The sequence below is a fragment of the Manduca sexta genome, chromosome 22 (assembly GCF_014839805.1).
Source record: "Manduca sexta isolate Smith_Timp_Sample1 chromosome 22, JHU_Msex_v1.0, whole genome shotgun sequence".
In the NCBI taxonomy this organism is placed as follows: Eukaryota; Metazoa; Arthropoda; class Insecta; order Lepidoptera; family Sphingidae; genus Manduca; species Manduca sexta.
This window is the reverse complement of record NC_051136.1, coordinates 8181223-8195513: the sequence shown is the minus strand read 5'-3', so window position 1 is coordinate 8195513 and position 14291 is coordinate 8181223. Positions and strand designations below refer to the sequence as shown.

The 14291-nt window shown below is 35.4% G+C and overlaps 1 protein-coding gene across 1 annotated transcript in view; it reads right to left on the bottom strand.

Annotated features, from left to right (window-relative positions):
- LOC115452330 (paired mesoderm homeobox protein 2A-like) overlaps positions 1–11891 on the bottom strand; it is a 35244-nt gene extending 23353 nt beyond the window's left edge. The window contains exons 1-2 of the mRNA XM_037441502.1: positions 11663–11891; positions 1873–2069 (exon numbers count right to left, since the gene is read on the bottom strand). Coding sequence (XP_037297399.1) covers positions 1873–2069; positions 11663–11891 — 426 coding nt within the window. The remainder of the gene's footprint in view (positions 1–1872; positions 2070–11662) is intronic.
- Between the last annotated feature and the right edge of the window lie 2400 nt (positions 11892–14291).

The window sequence follows — 14291 nt, the reverse complement described above, 5'->3', positions numbered from 1 at the left end:
GGATTAAATTGCCCTATCCCTATGACAACGTGGGCACAGAAAAAATACACTGCGTATTAAAAAGCAGCTGGTCATTTTTCAAGTGATTCCTTTTGCTCTAGCGGACGGACCAGGTGGCGAACTTTTTGCTCGAGTCTTCGGGCGAGGACGGTCGGACGGTTTATTGCAAATTGTGCGTTTACACAACGCTTACGCCGCGCCGGCGAACACTGTTTGCGCAGAGCCTCTCATGTATTTGGGTAGGATTCGCGTGTTTAATTAGAATACGCGGCGCCTCGCGTGCCGCACATATTTTTTATGTAAATCTTTTTTATTTATGTTTGCCATTTATAAAAGTTACTCTGATATTGACTGTTTTTATAAATTACTTAAAAATCGTAATATTAATAAGCTATTATTTACAAGTTGTAAACGCCGATCGCTCATCGTGGGGTCTCACTATATAAGATTTAACATAAGGTACATGAAAGTACAACTTAATTTCAAAGCTTCATGGGTTTTTTTTTTATCCCAGGACCATTCGAGCGAAAACCTTTTTAGAAAAAAAAATATTTTTTTGTTTCCCAGAATAAAGTGGCCTATAGGTCAATAAAGTACTTTGGTTATATGCGTGGCAAATTCAACATCTTAACTCCATCTAGCGGTTTATGCGCGGAACACTAACATATCTTAAACTTTACATTATAATTTTTCAATACCTACGTTACATATCAAATTATTTTAATTTCACTGTATTTAAAACCACTGCGATAAAAACGTAATACGATACAATAAAACGTAAACATTTCCCAAAAAACGAGCCGCAAGCTGCATTTAGCCAGTCATAATTGTAATATGTGAATTCACATTTTCCAGACGAATTTTAATTATCAGGAGTTGCGCGCGCTTGAGTTACGCGACCGCCCGCAATATTTATGGCAGCGCCCCTTCATTCCAATACACTTTTTAACGTAATGAGCGCTCGTTGCCGCGAGGGTGCCGCCCGCCGCTGTGTACCGCACACCGGATTGTTTTTCCATTACACATTATATATCAGCATTATAATTATACCGTACGACCAACGGGTTCAGCCACGTTACAAAGTAAAAATAGAGAGTATTATATGAAGTAAATTAGTTTCGTTTTTTTTTATTTAAGCAACGTGTATTCTATTACTTATTGTTTCATAGTGAAAATTTAAAAACACGTGACCTAGATCGATTAAGTGAATAGACGTGATGGGTTTCGAAAGCAATTTTTTGCTAAGAGAAGAAAGCATAATGCCCTCAGTAATTTGCCCGATTCGTCCATTAAACTTTTAGGAAGAACACACTTCGCGTATCGTTTCACATAAAAAAGAGCGGTTATTATGAAATTAACTAGAACTAACCGCGAAAATTCTGCTTCGCATTTTTTTTAACACCGCCCGTCAGCCGCAGTCGAATTACTGGACACTAATTGGACTGTGGAAATGTGACGGACGGCGCGGGAAGCAGCTTTTTTCTACTACACTCTACCACGTGGAAATCATTTATATAAATCCCTTTTGTTTTTTCCTTTATTCGTATTTTTTCGGTATTAATAGTCTTTATTTTGTGGATTTACCTTTTTTTGCAACTTTAAAAGCATAACTTAAAACCCTAAGTGGCTTCCTACGTACGACGATACGCATTATTTTAAAATACTGATCGTTCAGATAACGCCATATTTTATCATCTAGGCTCTTAACATGTCATCCAACGGAGTATAAAAACCTCTATTCATACACCATTATAAATCATCACATCGCACACATAATAAAGATCCAGGCAATCTAGCCAAATGCACCATTTGTTATCTTTAATACCGTCTTGGCATAGCGACAGGAGAAAAATAAATTAAATTGCACAGTACCTGCACCCTCGCCTCTGTGAGGTCTATTTTCATCGCGATCTCCTCCCTGGTGTATATGTCGGGGTAGTGCGTCTCCTGGAACGCTCGCTCGAGCTCCTTCAGTTGTGCCGATGTGAACGTCGTACGGATTCGTCTTTGCTTTCGTTTCTCTGTCAACGAACCTTCGTGACTGCCGTACACTTTGTAGGGAAGACCGGCTGCGAACAAAAAATGTTTTGGCTTAAATAGTATTATTAAAGTATGTAAATATGAATATAATAAGAGACAACTTAAAAACCGTTATTTAAATTAACTTTTTTATAAATAATTAATATTTGTTTTTTTTTTAGAATATCATGCTCAAACTTTAAACGTAGTACTTTAAGTGTTTTTAATTCTCTAACTACTGTAGGATATTATTTTATTACAGGACCGTAAATGCACTTCGAAATAAGTAAATATACCTACGAAGATTTAGATACAATGGAGCCGCCATTTTCCCCTTCTTGCTGATTCGATAGGGGTCTTTGTATACCTACACTTATAAATTGGCTTGTAATACCTACGCGTACTTTAGTATGTTTACAATAAAACATTATGTATAGCTGCTACCAAAATTATAAAATAAAACAAAATATTTTGTTCTGTAATAGGAACTGAAAGAATCCTTTTAGCATGATGTCATTATTAAATGACATATAAATTTTCGCAAAAATAATGGTCAGTATTACTAACACAGATCATATCTTTTAATGTTGAATCAATATTTTTCAAAACAAGACACATACGAGCAATAAAACTCAAATTGAAAAGTAATAAAACAATATTAATATTTATAGAATGAATCGATCACTTTGTTACTTTAAATACTAAATAATAGTGTACTAGGTATACAAAATTGAACTGTTATAAATTCATTTATCTAGTACGGAACACTTACAAGTACATAAACCTGGCCGGCTTTTGAACCTAGGATAACAAGACATCGAATAGACAAACTTATAAATCTTATAGACTATTTATGAAGTTTTCTATATGATTAAAACCATACTACAGATGTTAGGGGAAATCACAATCAAAGGACTTTTGAATTATATTTTAGATCGTATACTTAATATAATTTTTTCACTTATGATCTAGTAATAAACTGTTTTGAATTATCTGTTTAATACTCTGGTCCCAAAATACATAAACATAATTCACTCAGTTTTCGGGCAATAGATAAAACACAAGAGAAAAACTTTCGTAGCATTGGGTTGTCGCATGAAATAAGTATCGATCGTAGCTCGTAGCAATACGCCGTAGCTCCTTGCTACGTGAGCCTTGAGACTTTCTTTATATCTCTCATTGCCGATCTGTGAACTAGTCGACTGGTTTCGGCAAAAGAAAGGATTCATTTGAAACCGTCCATGATTGAAACATATTTTTAAACTTCAAAATGATATTAATATCTCAAACTATTGGTTACAAATACAAAAAAAAAATCTTAATATTAACCTTGTGTATTCTGTTTCAAAACCATAATTATTGTTATTGAAATTCTCATTTAACAAATAAAGATTTTATCAAAAGATTAGTACTAGGTCACGGCATATCAGTTTGTTGTTAGTGTGGAAGATAACCCTGTGATACCGTTACATGAAATGGCTTAGACATTAGATGTGGCGGCGCTGGGCCGCAGCGGACCACAGACCGCACGCGCGCAGCGACAATTACCTCAAATGAACCGGAATTAATCGAGACTCGCTTCTTGGCCGAGCTGCGGTCTCATTTGCATTATTAATAGAGGCTGCGAGGTTGCGAGACGCGCGGGGCGGGGAGGCTCGATCCCGCCATGTCACTGCCCCTGTTACCCCCCTCATCCCTCGCGCAATTTGCGGGACCTAATGAAGAGGATCTTGCCAAGATGTTTCTGTTCATAAGATGTTTAATTTGAGTTTTCAGTTGGGTCAGGCAGACCGTCCGCTCATTGTTATTGTAAGCTTTATACCGAGGGGCGGAAATAATCGAACATAACGCCTGAAAAATGTATTTGCATGTGTTTCAGGAAGATTCCATTAGATGTATATACTACCTGGATACTTCGATATAATTTTTTATTTGATTGGTTTTAATTTTGTTTCCGTTCTATACCTAAAGGATAAACATTATAAGTATTATGAATGTAAAAAATAAACGAAGGGAAGGTAAAACTTATATTTCCTTAATTGTTGTTATAAATGAGTAGATCATAGGAGTATATGATAAGAAATCCACACGGAAGCCAAGGAGCACGGGAACACGGGAGCACGTGGCACTAATGAATCGTCGCAGGATGATATGATCCCTTGCCTCTTCCTCCGCCCCTGCCCCCGCCGCGCTTTCCCTCTGGCCTCTTCCTTTAATTACCAGACACCAAAAAAGGTTCAACGAACGAACGTTTACAAGAAAACATAGCCCGTGTTATATAAAAATAAAATAAGCGCAAAAAATTTAACCAAAATTTAGGCTGTCAATTTTGGTTTTCCAGACTTTCGTCGTTAATTTAAAAGTACAAGTAAATAGTTACTTACATGAAGACGCGCGACGAGAGGATAGCGTTTTTTAAACTTATTGTTTAAAATAGATTATATTTTTATTTTATTCTTCTTAACTATCAGCGAATGCTAGTACCCACCAAATACATCGTGTTGTTAGATAACCTCATTGGAATAATGAATTATAATTTTATATTTTAATCTTAACTACACATATTTATGAAAATTAAAGTACACTTTGAACTGGGAAGTGTGCGAAACCAATTATAATTTATTAAACTGAAAGAATACTGTACACTCTATATTTCTTGAACTTGACTTTTCAAAATAAATTAAATAATTAATAAGCATTTTTAAACTTTTCTACAACGGATAGTTTCACCTTCGAACAGACGTCGCGGCGCTCAGTAAATAAACTTTCTTGTTTAGAAAAGGGTTTAATGAAAGCTAAATCCTCTCCAGTGAGTTACATCGCAAGCCGTCTGGGTTAGCCATGGTTCATTTTTCTTCCGTCATGCGGAAAGTTAGCGGCATCCATAATGCACGCGATGTCGGCGCGTCATCACGGCATATTGCGGCACCGCGCGCCGAGTCGCGCCAAGCCGAGCCGCGCAGCGTTGAGTCCGCAGCGGCCACCAAGGCGACATACAAAGGGATAAGCTACCTTCCTAATTAATTTATATCGGTCACTCTACATTTCTTTCCATTCTATAAGTACTATAAGACATTATTGTATAATTATTTTTAGCACTTTTGACGTAAATATGTTTTTAAATATGTCGACGTGTAGGTATATTCAGAATGTCAAAATAAATATGATTTTAGGTTTTTTTATCTCTAACAGTAGGCACCTATCTTAAATAAATGAGTTCATATCTGAGAATAAGAAACTGCTAATTCAAGTATAGTGACCTATTTACAGCCACAACATTTTCTAGGAAATCATTTCGATGGGTTGTCAAGCCCATCTTACACCTTCCTTTTACAAGGACGCTAATGAAATGTCTTAATTACGGAAAACCGTCTTAATTACGGAATCTAGAATTTGTATAATGAAAGTTCAATTCTAAATTTGTTATCAGTTTTCGTCTCAATCGCGCCATATCAGTTGAATAAAGTCTTACCGATAACTAAATATTGGTCTCATCAGAATATAATAAGTCAAGTAACGTATGTGTAACGTGTATATATCCATAAATCTATAACCACATTTTTGATGTCGAGATGATACAACAAACGTAAAAAGCATGATAGCCGACTATGAATAGGTACATATAGAGGCAATGTATGTGTTTTATATTACAAATAAACATGTAGATAAATTTGCGTAATGGTGGCAGTAAAATGGTATATGTTTCCATCCGCCGCAGTACGACGCATTTCAATTCGGGTTGCTATAAAATCAAAGGTAATATTAAGTGCATTTATGCATTAGAACGACTTATTGAAAATTATAATATTATGTCATATGCATATCCATTGATAATAATTGTTAAGAGTTACATATACTTACTTAAATTTAAAATGAACATTGAGCTCCAAATAAGTGTAATAATCCCACATAGCATTGGTTTTAAATCTCTTTATTTGATACCAAAAGGATAATATAAAACGAGTACAAAAATTTCCAAGGTTTACCATAGCCGTATTCGAACGAAAACAATAATATCCTTTCTAAAAATAAAAGTCGATTCTCCTCTCGAGTGTGCCGCAGTAACATTGTAGAAGTTACGATCGCGGCTCCCGGTGCTGCTCAACTGTGAGATATTGCCTTTTTTATGGCCCACTCTACTATACTATACTATACTGGGACAGAATAGATCACATGATGCGATAAAATATTGCCCTCCGTCCTGGCACCAAATCGAATTAACCCGTCCACTTGCATACAAAGGCGACATGAGAATAGAAATGGTGATATCGAGTTAGGAACCGACCTGTTTTCCCTCGTCGTTACACTCTGATTCTTGTGAACATACTTGGCGAGAATAAATAAAATGTTTGCTTCGAAAAAATATAAGGGACCTGGCATTTTACTGATCGCAATTTCAAAACTCCGGTTTCACGTGATAAAACTGTTTCCTCATTTGTAAAACAGTTTCAAAGTTAAGTGCTTACGTTCGGTCTCTTTCAACATCCGTTAATATTTTAAACATTTAGCCAAACGCGTACTTTAATCAGAAAAGTTAGTATGGAGTAAATAGAGATTTGGCTTGTGAAGCTATATTAAAAACACATTTCTACCAAAATAATGGATTAACTCACCATTTTAGAAAATACAATGTTGACAATAGGTATTTAAATTATAGAAACTAAATTAAAAAATTATGTACTTATTTTTTTTACTAGGTTTTATCGCTCATATTAATGGATTACATTTTCAACTTTTCGGATGACTTCGAGAAAACAGACTGAGTCTTGCGTTGGAATCTACTGTGAATTATATAATATTCATTATCAATATCATCGATTAAAAATTATATATATTTTCTTATATACTTTATTTTTACTTATATATTTATCTTTACATGTAACGTGTGATAAAGATCATTTTTATTTATTCCTGGCCTACTTGAATATTTTTTTCGGGAATAAAGTTAAACCGTACACTTTTCGTGATAAAAAGTAGCCATTAGGTTGATCTTCTAAAAAGTCTTAATATATTTGTGTGCCAAATTCCATCAAAAACCAAACGAACAAGGTAGAATTCACATAGCTGGTAGGTACTCACTGACATGTCAAGCCTACATTCGGCACATGTAAACAGAAATCTTAATCCAAACCGTATAATTCTTGTAATTGTAGTACAATTAATACGCAAACTTGTAATTAATTTGCGCGTGATTAACGGGTATAATCCGGACTTACTCGAGATTACGTGAGAGTTGCCGCCCGAAGTGAGTTATTGTGTTGCGTGGGCGTTGGCGGGTGTGAAGAGTTCGCGAGCGGCGCGCGGGCGGCAGGGGCGGCGGGCGGCGGTCCACAGCCGCAAGATACGGAGATGGCTCGCTCCAGCTACGTTGTCCTCCCCTCAAGATTCTCGCGGACGCCGTTGCCAATTAGGGGCGCAATCGCTCACGCGGCGAGGATGCACCCCCTCTCAACCCCTCCCAGACCCGCCCAGACCTACTCTTTGTTTCGTGACCGTCGTCGGCAGCGTCGTGAGCTCCCATCCCGCTACTTGTGCGCCAAATGAAAACGGTTTCACTTTGGTATTACTACGGTAAGTGTAAAAAAGATAAAGTTTAAGACACGCTTCGCACCTTCCGCTTTGGTTTTCACACGTTTTTTTATCGTATATCAAATGAATATTATTTTATATGCTAATTACTTAAATTAACAATTAAAATTATATGTTGTCCATAACAAGACAGCGTTACAGAAAAAAATCACAACATATTGCATACATCCCAATATCTAAAATCATAAATGTCGAAAGTAAAGCTCATATATTTATTCTTAGTAAGTACTAGCTTTTGCTGCCGTTTCACATGCCGTAGGATCACTAGCATAAAATCAATCACGAATAATGGAGCTTTCCACCAGAAAAAAAATACAATCAGATTGAAATTTAACAACCGACACTTACGCCCTGCAATCAAGGTAAAAAAAAACTTAGAACTGTAATAACTATTAAAGATTAAGTACTATATCGTTGACATGCTAAAAAAAAATGTAGAATGTGATAATGTATTAAGCGCGCTGCTCCGCTTCATCTAATTCCTTATTGTAAAGAAGCCGGAACACAGACACAGATTTTAGATTTATCAAATAATCAATTAGCTGAAGTACGTAATCAAAAATGCTTAATCTCACTATACTTTAGTATAATGTAAAAAACAAGTGCCATATAACATCGATGAAGATTCAAAAATGATGTTTTATGCAAAATATAACCAATGATATAGGTAGTAAGTACATAAAATAAAAAATCCGCAGTATTTTAATAAATCAAATATGTCTAATGTCTATGGCTGGCAACTGCCTTAGCTTACCCAGGGAAAGATAGAGTTCAAACGTGTGTAGAAAATGGCACCTTATACTGGAACCATTGACTACGGCCTTGACGGCATAGTGACATTACATCTCTACGGTTGATGGAATTAAACTAAAATATTATTACATACGTCGCCGCTGTTGGAAAAGCACAATCGACTGTATAACCAAACGATTATGACAATTGTTTGCAGAAGATAGCCTTATATACTAAATTACGCGCAGATTGAGAGGTTGAGAGCAAATCTCTCGAAGCAATTGCGCAAGAAGAATGCTTCTTTTCTTCCTAAAATTCTCTAATAACGTGATATTTCGCATCGGGCACCGTACAATACGAGATAAACGGCAGTGCAGCTGGTCTGCTTTGTAGTTAGTTAGTCAAGTCTCTGAGGCTTTTTGGTGTAAGTCTTAATCAACATTTTAAGCCCTACGAAATTATTCTACTCACAGCTTTAAATAAATATAATTTACAACGCCATTAAGCTGCTTTTAAGTCTGTATAATATGAATATTGAATGCCTAAAAATATATTTTATTATTTCTAGAAACAGGATGCATCCACCATAGCAAACTGATTAAAACATAATATTTTTATAATTGTCAAGTCATACAATATTTTAAGACAGCTCAATTTACTATCAACAATAAAGGGTACAGATAATATGATAACACACTACCTTAAACTTGTGAAAGAATTCCTATCAATTGTAACCACATTAATTGTAGAAAATTGTTCTTATACATTTTTACTCTTCGTTTCTTTCCAATTGTAAATTTTGTTTACAAATAATTTTCATCAAAACTATCTTTTAGGAATCAAAATATGAAAAGTATTGTTATTTAATAACTAATAGGTAGTATTATGTTATCCACTACATTGTGTATTTCCGACGCTTCGCCGCAGTTTGCAAGCATTAGTGTGTTCTAGTTTTAAATATATTATGGCCATTATTACTAAACAATAAGACAAACAACACAGTCCAGTGCCCTGCAGATATTTAGACTTAAAAGTTTTCCGTTTTGTTGCTACTACTTGTTTTGACGTTTAGACAATATACGCAAGATTACTTATATTATCATTATTCTGTTGTATAATAACAGAGCTATACATTTCTAATGTTCATCCAGAAATTTCTTAGATTTGAATTTATATTTACTGCGATATACCTATTCATTTTTACCGAACCAAAAATTGTTATATAATATCAAAGGATCAGTTCTAATAATATTTCTAATAATATTTTGTTTACTAGGACCTGTAAATGTGGTATTAACTACGAAATTAACGGTATTTCACCTTTATCTTAGTTGCGTGCATGTTCACTCTATTAAATAAACCAAAAATATTTATTAAACTAAATTCCTAAAATGGACGGATCAAGGAATCCAAAGACATTCATATCAATCTCTTTAACGAATATATTATTATCATAAACGTAGTTAAATTCCAAAATTTCACCTTCCTAACGTGAACTAAGCCGAAGTACAGGACGTTATGATGTCCTATTTGAAAGTTATAAAATGTTAATATTATCCAATATATCAATGATATAAATGTTATATTTCTACATATATTTCTACATATAACATTTATATCATTGACGTCAATAGATCTGAAATTTATATTTTCTACTGCGCAATTATATGCCTGCAATAGGTACCGAAATTTATAAGAATCAATTATTTAATAAAAATCAAAATATAATCAGCTGCAGAACTCTTACTCCGACACGGAGATAATTTATTTGATACTACAATACTTTTAGTTAATGTTATACCATTTGATTTTTATTTATTTATTACAGTGTATAACGTCCGCAATATTGTAATTGTTACCAACTTATCAATTAGTGTCAATATTTAAAATCTAACAACATACTTATAGACGGCGCCAAAGTAATAATATTTGCATAACTAAGACTAACAGGAACCACAATTTGGGGTAACGACTACTCCACCAAATTGTGCAAGTGTGGACCATAGCAATAACACGAGTTAAACAATATATTAAATTTATTAATAGTATTCCTTTATATATAATCTAATTGTTATAATAATGAAAATATTTCTTATTGATAACTCCATGGCTTCTATACCAAACAAATAATTTTATTACTTTTTAAGATTACTTTACTAAGAATAGGATTTCAGATTAATGTTTAAATATTTAATGAAACATATTTTAATATAATTGTATTGTTTCTTCTTTAAGAACCTTAATGACCGATTTTTGCCTAAAATAAGTATTGCAGATGGCAATTATCATTTATTACATAGTTGGCTGTAAAGTAAAATTTATTCTAGTATATTTTTGATTATTACGAATTCCGGTTCAGGTTTACTTAATTACATATTTGCCGTAGGAGTTTATTATCACAAAAGTTCAAATTTTCCCTTTAACAAAAATAAAGAATGTAGGTAATGAAGTCTAACTTTCTATATTTGTCGAAAAGTAGCCTCACCGTCGGCATTACAGAACAAACATTTACAATTTAGATCTTTTTAGGGTAATGAGAGTTCACCTAGAATAAAGAGAAAAACTTGCGCTACATTCGCTTTAACATTGTTTTTTATCTTCCGATTTGCACCTATACCAAGACTTTATATCTCAGACACAGCTTAAACTATCAAATTTACATTTAAACATGAAATACTAAGTTTTGAATTGTAGGATACTTTAAAGGCACTAGATATTTTATACCAAAAAAAAACCTAACCGCGCCGCACCTGCCGCCGGTACATTGCGTGGTTTACCCAATAAAAAAATTATATAACTTCATAATATAACTGTACTAATTTGACTCCCTTAAATTTTCCTTAATATATCCTCTAAAAGAAATATTAAAAGTTACTCCGTATAATCTGTTTTATTAAAATCACCGACAAGCTTCGTAGCTTGAAGCCGTCGCATACCCGCTACGAGTTACGGTGCTACACCTTGCTACGCCAGGTGCCGACGATACTGGCTTGTTTACATACTGATAAGGGTGAATATTTAGTCAAAACTATTTCTGATCACAAAACATTTTTAGTTGTTGTCATGAGGTGTATATGGTTTTACTATTAAGTAAAGATTCGTAGCCATATTGCGGTATTTGCGCCCACGCGGCATGGTGCTTAACATCAAGAATAATTTTGATTTTGAGTTATTAAAGGAATAAAAAAAGGTAAAATAAATATAAAAAAATAAATTTCCGTAAAATTTTAACAAGTTTACATGTTACATTTATATTATTGTGTTTGACACTGTATTTTTTTTTTGTTTATGTTAGAATAAACAGTGGGCGAGAGTTACTCACGTTGCAGGTTCATGGATGGCGGGAATATGTGGTGATTCCTCATGGCAGCGTCTTGAGGGCGCGCGCACTGTGGAGGTGGAGGCTGGTACCGCATTCCCTGGTACCGATATGCTGCCTGTGACATCTGGCCACATGATGCCAGCTCTCCCCACGATAACTCGCCACCTCCTGAACCGAGGCAGCCGCTATCGAACCCGCCACCGGCACCGCTCAAGTAGCCGTACTCCATGACTGTTACTGTCCCTTCCGGCTATCTAACCCGTTGACACGTTGACATGTGCTCCAAACAATTATTTTGTAAAATGTTTACAATTTAATGAAAATACGCGGCAGAGGCGCCGCGCCGCGCGGGGCGCGTGCGTCTTGTGTCGGAAGGCGCCGCGCGAAGGCTCACAGCCGCATAATTGGATGAGCCTCAACTATATCGAATTATACCGATTACAGATGGTATCGGATCCCGGCGATAGTTTTTGCCGGCGCGGAGGACCGCGCTCTCGCCCCACTCGAAATCGAATGATAAGCCTAATTCAATAAGGGCGAGCCTCGAGGACGGGGCGGGGCGTGCACCCCCGGCTGCAGGCCAATGGTCGCGGCAGCCGGCGGCGCCGGGCTTCGTGATTGGTCCCCGACGCACCCCCGCTCCGCAACCCCGACTCGGGGTGCGTGTCACGACACTTGTCTACTTTTCTTTTCGCCGACAGTTCCTTTGTCATTGAGGAAAATAAAAAAGTTGTAATTAACGATCCAGGTACCTACAAGCACCTACTTAATTAATAGTTATACGTATTTATTTTCTAACCTGGTCAAATCAACTGTATAGAATGGCCAGTGATTGATAACTTAGAAGTTTTCATTTACTTTTACACAAATAGTGCCTAATTAAACGATCACAAGAAAATAAATATTGTGATCATGTTTGCAATTTATTGTTTTGATCAAATTATACATTTAGCAATATACAAAAATTCCTGGAAAGAGACAAGTAAACAATTAATTTATGATACTTTTTGTACTTGTTTTATCGTTATTATTTATATGGCAGACGACGTTGAGCTCGAGCGCAGACTACAGTAGTGACGTGGGGGAGTTTTATGTGAGAAAACGGCTCGTATAATATTCACAATATTGAAATTACAAGCATGGTGCGCGTCCCGCGGGACTCGGGAGCGAGCACGCTCCGCTACACGCGTAATCACCCGCTCCGCGTGACACTGCGTTCGCTGCTTTATTTAATATTCATTTTAATTTTACATTAGAGTCATCTTCTAATTTTATTGCTAAAAAATATTCAATATCATATATAATAATCACGACATGCTTTATAATCACACGTTACTCAAGTATAAGTCTTTCCTATGCAATAATAGTTCAGCCGAAATGAAACAGTTTCAATACTTATAGGTATTTTATGACATTGAATTTAAAGATAAAGATATTGTTAACAAATTATAGTTCAATTACTACTTGAATATTCCATTATACTGTCTTTGGTAAAGCTGGTAGGGGTCTGCCGCACCCAACCTTCGAATGTAAGATATCTGATTCTTAATACCCTGAATCGGCGACAATGCATGAAAAGATTGATGAAAGTGGAGGAAGCGAAAGAAATATGCCAGAACCATGCAAATTGGCAATCCTCAATCTCTGCCTACCCCTATGGTATAGAGGCTTTATGCTATGTATATATGTATGTGTCCCCTTGGCCTAATGGCAGTACATATAGACTGGGACTGCAGTCTTGGATTTGAATTTCGATTAGAGAAGCGTATTATTTTCTGTAACGTGCTTGAAAAAGCGAATAACGCCGACCTACATTGGAATGAGCTAACGGCGGGTGACAGACGTTCTTGAATATTTAGTTATCCCAACTATACTAAACAATTCAAAAAAAATATAAATCATTATTTTTTACTCTTCCAATACTTTGCCAAAGGTTATTTCATACAATTAGTAAAAATGTTTACTACCAATTTTTTAAAACTAAATATAACTGTAGAAAAAGTTTCAGGTGTGTATAGTTATGTATTTGACTATAAATGTAACGCGTATATAATAATAGAGTGTTACACCAACGTTACATTCGGTTCAGCCTCTCACAATGAAAAACAAGACGTCTCCGTGGTAAAATATGTGATCACTTAGCGACCTGCAATCAAACAACAACTGCCGCACTGTTTTTCCCTGTTTACCAACTGCTCTTTTCCTTGATTTTGTCTCTACTACTATGGTTATTTGGCAAATGGTGTTAATAAATAAAGAAATGAAAAAAGGGCGGGAAACGTTCGACTTGTAAGGCGCGCTTTTTTGATTTTTTATTTTAAAATATAATTTTAATAACTTATTCATAGTGATCAGTGGTGTATAAACTGTTTTTAGATATATTTTAAGTTTAAGTATTATAATTTATTCTTTATTTGTTAATTTCTTTGTCAGTGCTGGCCATCTGGTAAGTTCTTTTATCTTACTTGCTGGATGATGGCTGAGCCCCCGATCCTGGGGGGACAGTCCCTCCGGTGGGCTATAATGTAACAATTAATACTACTTGTAATGAATCTGAATCAGGAATGGACACGGACAGTTCGCTTTCTCAACGCCCACTTAAGAGAAGTCGTTTAAACAAAATTTGTAA